We start from the raw sequence: 8,877 nt of genomic DNA on the forward strand, positions 1-8,877 counted from the left end.
GCTTCTAGAGTACAGGCTCAGTAGTTGTGGTGCATGGGCTTAGTTTCTCCATGGCGTGTGGGATCTTCCCAGACCAGAGATGGAAACTGTATCCCCTGCACTGGCAGGCAGATTCTTAACCACTGTGCCACCAGGGAAGTCCCTTGACTTAATTTCTGAGAGAGGTGAATGTGGCATATTGGTTACATTGATGGCCCTAAATAAAGGCCTCTGGGTAACCATGCATTTAGCATATGACTTTGTGACCCCTCCCATCAAGAGGAGGAATCTGTTTCCCCACGTCTTGAGTGTGGGCTGGCCTCCCGCCTTGCATTGGCCAAGAGGATAAAGCAGAAGTAATGATTTGTCTGCACTGAGCTCAGATCACAGATGTATTAAGTGCTTCTGCTTTCTCTCTGCACCCTCTACCTTGCCATGCAAAGAGGCCCTGGCTAGTCTGAGAAACTTTGTGAAGCAAAGATAAGTCATCCTAACTGGCATTTGAATTAATTAACTGAAGTGTAGATTCATAAATAATAATAAATGACAATTATTTTAAGTCAGAGAGTTTTGAGGTAATTTTTATGAAGGAATAGCTAACTGATATATAGCATTAAAGTCTTCCACTGTAATGATGCAGTTGTCAATTTGTCTTTATAATTTTGGCACTTTTTATATTTTGAGGCTATAACTTTTGGTGTATGATATTTTATAATGTTCATATCATTTTTGTTGTCTATGTCTTTTACCAATGTAAATTTCTGTTATTAATGTGGAATATATTCACATTAATGCATTTTTTAAAAATCGCATTTATATTTTGAAAAACATGAACACTGATATACCAATTTTCTTTGGATAATTTTGCCTTATATACGTTTTCTCCAACACATTATATGTATATATATTTTAAATAAATTTATTTACTTATTTATTTATTTACTTTTGACTGTGTTGGGTCTTTGTTGCTGCACGCTGGGTTTCTCTAGTTGCGGTGAGCAGGGGCTACTCTCTGTTGCACACTGCGTGGGCTTTTCATTGGGTGACTTCTCTTGTTGCGGAGCACGGGCTCTAGGCGCAGGGTCTTCAGTTATTGTGGCACGCGGGCTCAGTAGTTGTGGCTCACGGGCTTGGTTGCTTTGCAGCATGTAGAATCTTCCTGGACAAGGGATCAAACCCATGTCCCCCCACTGGGGAAGTCCCCCCAACCCATTATATTTGTAATTCTCTGTGAATTTTTGTTCTGATTGTGTCTTTTATATGTGATCCATCATTCCTTTGCTTGTTTTTTCTTTTCTCTTTCTCTTTTTTCTATTGAATCCATCAAGTCCTCTCACTCTTTTTTGTCTTTATCAGCTAGACAATTGGGATTTCAAAAGTGAATGTTTAATATCCTGCTTTTCTCCATGTGTGTTCAGAAGCAATAGAGAGATGTACAAGAGGAAGGCAGATGGAGATCAGATGCCACCTTTATTACTAATGACGGTTTTGGAGAACGTGACTTTAAATTTATCATCTCTGAATTAGGCAGACTGACCTGGTCCCTAACAGTGTTGAGTAACCAAAGGACTCCTTCTTTATGGAGGAGAAAAGCAGAGCAGAGCAGAATGTGTGGTCTTTGCAGATAAGCCCATCCCAAGACAAGTAGGAGATTAGAAGGGGCTGAGCTGAGTGTTCAGTTGTTGGAAGAGATCATCAAGAGGATGTTACCACCAGTTGACCCCCAAGCTGGACCAGGGCAATCAGAAGCTCCTTGCGCCCTCCTCTGCCCTTGGAATGTATGTTCTGCCCACTGTTTCCACAGCCAAAGCCATTTTCAAGGATGCAGCCTTGAGAGAGTGAGGTGTTGCTGAGACCACCTGGAGTATATCTGTGATTGAACCCAGGTAAGGTCTCTGCTTAGACTTTTAAGATTCTGTCAGGCAGGTGCAGAGATCTACATATCTTGTGGTCCCAAAACAAGCCTCCTAAGTGAGGTCCATGCTGATTAAACCTGCCACCTACCAACCTGGAGTGGTCTGCCTCTTTCTTTGGTCTCTCCTTGCCCTCTGTGTATGGGGTCAGTTTGGGAACCACCAAGTTGCCTCTCCCAACCATCATTCAGAGTGGTAATTTTGCTTCTACTGGACAAGAGTAAGAAGGCATGGCCTGAGTGCTGGGGAGTATTATTATAATAAAAATCACCCTTAGAAGCAGAGAAGGAGAGGCATAAGTATTTCCCCAAAATAAGTCATATATTCCACGTCTATTCTTTTAGTGATTACCCTCACATTCTTCATACATCCATTTCCTACAGCTGCCGTAACAATTAGCACAGATTAGGTGGTTTAAAACAACACACATTTATTTTTTTACAGCTCTAAAGGCCAGAAGTCTGAGAGCAGGATCACTGGGCTGAGGTCGAGGTGATGGCAGGGCTGTGCTCTCTCCAAGCGCGCTAGGGCGTGAATCTGCTTCCTTTTCTTTTTCAGGATCTAGAGCTGCATTCCTTACGTTCCTTGGCTATGGTCCCATTCTCCATCTTCAAGGCCAGAAGTTTAGCATCTTGCCTCAGTCATCACATTGTCCTCAGGCTGTGCTGTCATCAAATCTCTTGTGGACACTTGCAGTTACATTTAGGACCCACCTGGATAACCCAGGGTAATCTCCCCATCTCAAGATCTTTAATCCCATTTGCAAAGTCTCTTTGCCATATAAAATAGTATTCACAGGTCTGGAGGTTAGAACATGGCTATCTCTGGGTGCCATCATTCAGCCTACCATGTATATGTTCTTAATATGTTATTTCTCTAATAAGTCTAAGCTTAAAGTGTCTCTATCCTTTCCCCAAATAAGCAAAGATTTAATGTTGTTGTCTATGATTTTTAATTATCACATTTTAAAATGTATACAAATTATGGTTGTTTTGTATTGCAGGTACTTATTTAGATTACCAATATACTTTGATGTCTACTTGGCATTAGTTTTTGTGTGCCATCCCTTTCTTTTGGGTTCCTTTTCCTTCTTGCATTGCAAGTATATTTATTAGAATTTCGGGACTTTCCTGGTGGTCCAGTTGTAAAGAATCCACCTTGCAATGCAGGGGATGTGGGTTCAATCACTGGTTAGGGAACTAAGATCCCACATGCCATGGGGCAAATAAGCCTGAGTGCCACAAGTGCTGAGCTCATGCACACGCTGCAACTAGAGAGCCCATGTGCCACAAACTACAGAGCCCACTTGCCCTGGAGCCTGCATGCCCCAACAAGAGAGAAGCCCTCGTGCTGCAATGAAGAGCCAGTGTGCCACAACTAAGACCTGATGTAGCCAAAAAATTAAATAAATAAATAAATAATAAATAAATCTTAAAAAAGAAACCCCTATGGGCATAAAAAAAAAGAATTTAGTTTACTCAGGTTCTGTGAATATCTAAAAATCTGTATCGAAAATTGTTTTTATTCCATCTTGGTTCTATGTAGTTTAGTTGGCTATATAATTCTAGGTTCACAATATTTTTTCCTCAGAAAAGTTGTCATAGTTCCTAGCAGAGCACCAGACACCTAGGGATAAATGAATGAATGAACTTACAGATATTAGGAGAACAAAATAGTGAAAATAATCCTGGACTAGGGATCAGAAGAACTGGCCTTAAATGACAGATCTTCTTCTTGCCACAGTTTGGCTTTGGCAAAGCCACTTAACATAACAATCTCACTTGAAAATGGGAACAGTAATCTGTGCCCTAAATCACAATAGTCTTGTGAGTTTCAAAACAAAAAGAAAATAATGGATTTGAAAATTCTGTGTTAATTGCAAAATTTTTACACTTTCTCAGTAATCAATTTATTTATTTATTTTTTCTTTAAGAACTATTGGGATACAATTAACACAATAAACTGCATGTATTTAAAGTGTACAATATGATATTTTTTTCTTATGAGTAATGTGTATATGGCAATCCCAATCTCCCAATTCATTCCCCAGCAAACTACCCCCTCCTTCCCCACTTGGTGTCCATATGTTTGTTCTCTACATCTTTGTCTCTATTACTGCCTTGCAAACCGGTTGATTTGTACCATTTTTTCTATATTCCACGTATATGCGTTAATATACGATATTTGTTTTTCTCTTTTTGACTCACTTCACTCTGTATGACAGTCTCTAGGTCCACCCATGTCTCCACAAATGTCCCAATTTCGTTCCTTTTTACAGCTGGGGAATATTCCATTGTATGTATGTACCACATCTTCTTTATCCATTCATCTGTTGATGGACATTTAGGTTGCTTCCATGTCCTAGCTATTGTAAATAGTGCTGCCATGAACATTGGAGTGCATGTGTCTTTTTGAATTATGGTGTTCTCTGGGTATATGCCCAGTAGTGGGATTGCTGGGTCATATGGTAGATCTATTTAGTTTTGCAAGGAACCTCCATACTGTTCTCCATAGTGGCTGTATCAATTTACATTCCCACCAGGAATGCAAGAGCATTCCTTTTTCTCCGGACCCTCTCCAGCATTTACTGTTTGTCGATTTTCTGATGATGCCCATTCTAACTGGTGTGAGGTGATATCTTATTGTAGCTTTGATTTGCATTTCTCTAATAATTAGTGATGTTGAGCAGCTTTTCATGTGCCTCTTGGACATCCATATGTCTTCTTTGGAGAAATGCCTATTTAGGTCTTCTGCCCATTTTTGGATTGGGTTGTTTGTTTTTTTGATATTGAGCTGGATGAACTGTTTATATATTTTGGAGATGAATCCTCTGTCTGTTGATTCGTTTGCAAATATTTTCTCCCATTCTGAGGGTTGTCTTTTCGTCTTGCTGATAGTTTCCTTTGCTGTGCAGAAGCATTTAAGTTTCATTAGGTCCCACTTATTTATTTTTCTTTTTATTTCCATTACTCTAGGAGGTGGATCAAAAAAGATCTTGCTGTTATTTACATTGAAGAGTGTTCTTCCTATGTTTTCCTCTAAGAGTTTTACAGTGTCAGGCCTTACATTTAGGTCTTTAATCCATTTCGAGTTTATTTTTGTGTATGGTGTTAGGAAGTGTTCTAATTTCATTCTTTTACATGTAGCTGTCCAGTTTTCTCAGAACCACTTATTGAAGAGGCTGTCTTTTATCCACTGTATATCCTTGCCTCTTTTGTCATAGATTAGTTGACCATAGTTTATCTCTGGGCTTTCTATCCTGTTCCAGTAATCTCTATTTCTGTTTTTCTGCCAGTACCATATTGTCTTGATTACTGTAGCTTTGTAGTATAGTCTGAAGTCAAGGAGTCTGATTCCTCCATCTCCATTTTTTCCCTGAAGATTGTTTTGGCTATTGGGGTCTTTTGTGTCTCCATACAAATTTTAGGATTTTTTGTTCTAGTTCTGTAAAAAATGCCATTGGTAATTTGATAGGGATTGCATTGAATCTATAGACTGCATTGGGTAGTATAGTCATTTTCACAATGTTGATTCTTCCAATCCAAGAACATGGTATGTCTCTCCTTCTGTTTGTGTTGTCTTTGATTTCTTTCATCAGTGTCTTATAGTTTTCTGAGTACAGGTATTTTACCTCATTGGTTAGGTTTATTCCTAGGTATTGTATTCTTTTTGTTGCAATGGTGAATGGGATTGTTTCCTTAATTTCCCTTTCTGCTCTTTCATTGTTAGTGTATAAAAATGCAAGAGGTTTCTTTGTGTTAATTTTGTATCTGGCAACATTACCAAATTCATTGATTAGCTTAAGTAGTTTTCTGGTGGCATCTTTAGGATTTTCTATGTATAGTATCATGTCATCTGCAAACAGTGACAGTTTTACTTCTTTTCTGATTTGGACTCCTTTTATTTCTTTTTCTTCTCTGATTGCTGTGGCAAGGACTTCCAAAACTATGTTGATTAGTAGTGGTAAGAGTGGACATCCTTGCCTTGTTCCTGATCTTAGAAGGAATTCTTTCAGTTTTTCACCATTGAGAATGATGTTTGCTGTAGGTTTGTCAGATATGGCTTTTATTATGTAGGTAGTTTCCCCCATGCCCATCTTCTGGAGAGTTTTTATCATAAATAGGTGTTGAATTTTGTCAAAAGCTTTTTCTGCATCTATTGAGATGATCATGCGGTTTTTACCCTTCAACTTGTTAATATGGTGTATCACATTGATTGATTTGCGTATATTGAAGAATCTTTGCATTCCAGGGACAAATCCCACTTGATCATGGTGTATGATCCTTTTAATGTGTTGTTGGATTCTGTTGGCTAGTATTCTGTTGAGGATTTTTGCATCTAAATTCATCAGTGATATTGGTGTGTAGTTTTCTTTTTTGTAGTACGTTTGTCTGGTTTTGATATCAGGGTGATGGTGGCCTCATAGAATGAGTTTGGGCGTGTTCCTTCCTCTGCAATTTTTTGGAAGAGTTTGAGAAGGATGGGTGTTAGCTCTTCTCTAAATGTTTGATAAAATTCACCTGTGAATCCATCTGGTCCTGGACTTTTGTTTGTTGGAAGATTTTTTTTTTTTTAATTATGAAGGTAAATATTTTATTGTTAAACTATTTATTTTCCTGCAAGGCTGTTGCTTCACTGTATAAAAATAGCACCAGCAAACACAGTATATTGCAAAATTAAGATAGTAATGTTCGTCATCGGACACTATACAACTAACAAACTCTTCTCCACTGCCAGTTATTTCCAGTGGGAAGATCACTGAGTATTTTGACCCAAATCCAGGGATGGCTGTAAGCAAGTTACAATATTATATATAAGGCTTAAGATAACACTGTTATTCTTAAATTACATAATTTTTATAACTAGTTTTACCACAGATAATCTCAGGAATTCTGAATATTATAACTGGAGCCTAGCCTAAAAATCATAGGTTGCTGTGAAAAAGATGCATAGTGTTTATCTCAAATCATTAGGAATTTAAGGGGTTATTTTCTTTAGGAAACATTGTTGCAAGTAGTTTCTTTTGCTAAAAGTTGCTTTTTAAAAATCTATCCAGCACTAATTTAAGACAACTATGCTAGATTAAGTTGTTTCAAACTAGTTTACTTAGCAGTTCCATTTTCACTCCTCAATAGATTTTATGTATTTCTCATGTGCTTCTTCCCTCATTAGTTCATCTAGTTCTGAAGGGTTACTGAGTGTCATCTTGATCAGCCAACCATCTGCATAACAAGATTTGTTGACAAGTCCTGGATTTTCTGCTAGAACTTCATTAATTTCAGTTACTTCTCCTGATAGAGGAGAATAGAGTTCACTAGCAGCTTTCATACTTTCCAAAGCACCAAATTCCTCTTGTTTGTTCAATTTTGTCCCAACTTCAGGCAGACTACAGTAAACAACATCTCCCAAAGCTTCCTGTGCAAAATTGCTGATTCCCACTGTTTCAACACCGTTTTCTGTTGTTACCCATTCATGTTTTTCTGTGAATTTACACACTGAGAGCAGAGCAGGGCCGGTGCGCAGCGCCCGGATGGTGCTGGCCTGCAGTCCCCAGGGCCATGGTGGGCAGGGTGTGTTGGGTGCAGAGATGGCGCGTAGGCTGTACCCCGCAGCCTGCACGCTTTGTGCCACTCGCAGTACCATGTTCGCAGGGATGCGGAGGGTCTCTGTGAAGCACCGAGAGCACCCCAGCTGGCGGGGATGTGTGGGGGCGGCCCCGGGCCAGAGCGAGCCAGAGCGAGATGACTGGGCTGGGGCATGGGGGCAGGGCCCCGGGAGGGGTGGGGCCTCTGTTGGAAGATTTTTAATCACAGATTCAATTTCATTACTTGTGATTGGTCTGTTCATATTTTCTGTTTCTTCCTGATTCAGCCTTGGAAGGTTATACCTTTCGAAGAATCTGTCCATTTCACCCAGGTTGTCCATTCTATTGGCATATAGTTGCTTGTAGTAGTCTCTCATGGTGCTTTTTATTTCTGTGGTGTTCTCTGTAACTTCTCCGGTTTCATTTCTAATTTTAATGATTTGAGTCCTCTCCCTCACTTTCTTGATGAGTCTTGCTAGAGGTTTATCAATTTTATTTATCTTCTCAAAGAACCAGCTTTTAGTTTTATTGATTTTTGTTATAGTTTTCTTTGTTTCTATTTCATTTATTTCAGCTCTGATCTTTATGATTTCTCTCTGTCTACTAACTTTGGGTTTTGTTTGCTCTTCTTTCTCTAGTTTCTTTAGGTGTAAGGTTAGATCATTTATTTGGGATTTTTCTAGTTTCTTGAGGTAGGATTGTATTGCTATAAACTTCCCTCTTAGAACTGCTTTTGCTGCATCCCATAGGTTTTGGATTGTTGTGTTTTTGTTGTCATTTGTCTCTAGGTATTTTTTGATTTCCTCTTTGATTTCTTCAGTAATCTCTTGGTTATTTAGTAGCATATTGTTTAGCCTCCATGTGTTTGTATTTTTTACACTTTTTTTCCTGTAATTGATTTCTAATCTCATAGCGTTGTGGTTGGAAAAGATGCTTGCTATGATTTCAATTTTCTTAAATTTACCAAAGCTTGATTTGTGACCCAAAATGTGATCTATCCTGGAGAATGTTCCATGTGCACTTGAGAAGAATGTGTAATCTGCTGTTTTTGGATGTAATGTCCTATAGATATCTATTAAATCAGGCTGATATATTGTGTCATTTAAAGCTTGTGTTTCCTTATTAAGTTTCTGTGTGGTTGATCTGTTCATTGGTGTAAGTGGGGTATTAAAGTCCCCCACTATGATTGTGTTACTGTCGATTTCCTCTTTCATGGTTGTTAGCATTTACCTTATGTATTGAGGTGCTCATATATTGGGTGCACATATATTTATAATTGTTATCTCTTCTTCTTGGATTGATCCCTTAATCCTTATGTAGTGTCCTTTCTTGTCTCTTGTAACATTTTTTATTTTAAAGTCTATTTTATCTGATATGAGTATCACTACTCCAGCTTTCTTT

At 38.6% G+C, this 8,877-nt stretch overlaps 1 protein-coding gene across 1 annotated transcript; it reads right to left on the minus strand.

The window, feature by feature from the left end:
* Nucleotides 1–7,013: 7,013 nt before the first annotated feature.
* On the minus strand, nt 7,014–7,535 carry LOC130833841 (glycine cleavage system H protein, mitochondrial-like). Its single transcript, XM_057703909.1, has one exon. It carries the CDS (start codon nt 7,533–7,535, stop codon nt 7,014–7,016), a length of 522 nt encoding a protein of 173 aa, XP_057559892.1.
* Nucleotides 7,536–8,877: the final 1,342 nt, after the last annotated feature.

Source organism: Hippopotamus amphibius, chromosome 12, assembly GCF_030028045.1.
Source record: "Hippopotamus amphibius kiboko isolate mHipAmp2 chromosome 12, mHipAmp2.hap2, whole genome shotgun sequence".
In the NCBI taxonomy this organism is placed as follows: Eukaryota; Metazoa; Chordata; class Mammalia; order Artiodactyla; family Hippopotamidae; genus Hippopotamus; species Hippopotamus amphibius.

Excerpts from the sequence above, each read along its gene's own strand:
- LOC130833841 (XM_057703909.1), bottom strand. The coding sequence starts at position 7,535 with ATGGTACTGCGAGTGGCACAAAGCGTGCAGGCTGCGGGGTACAGCCTA.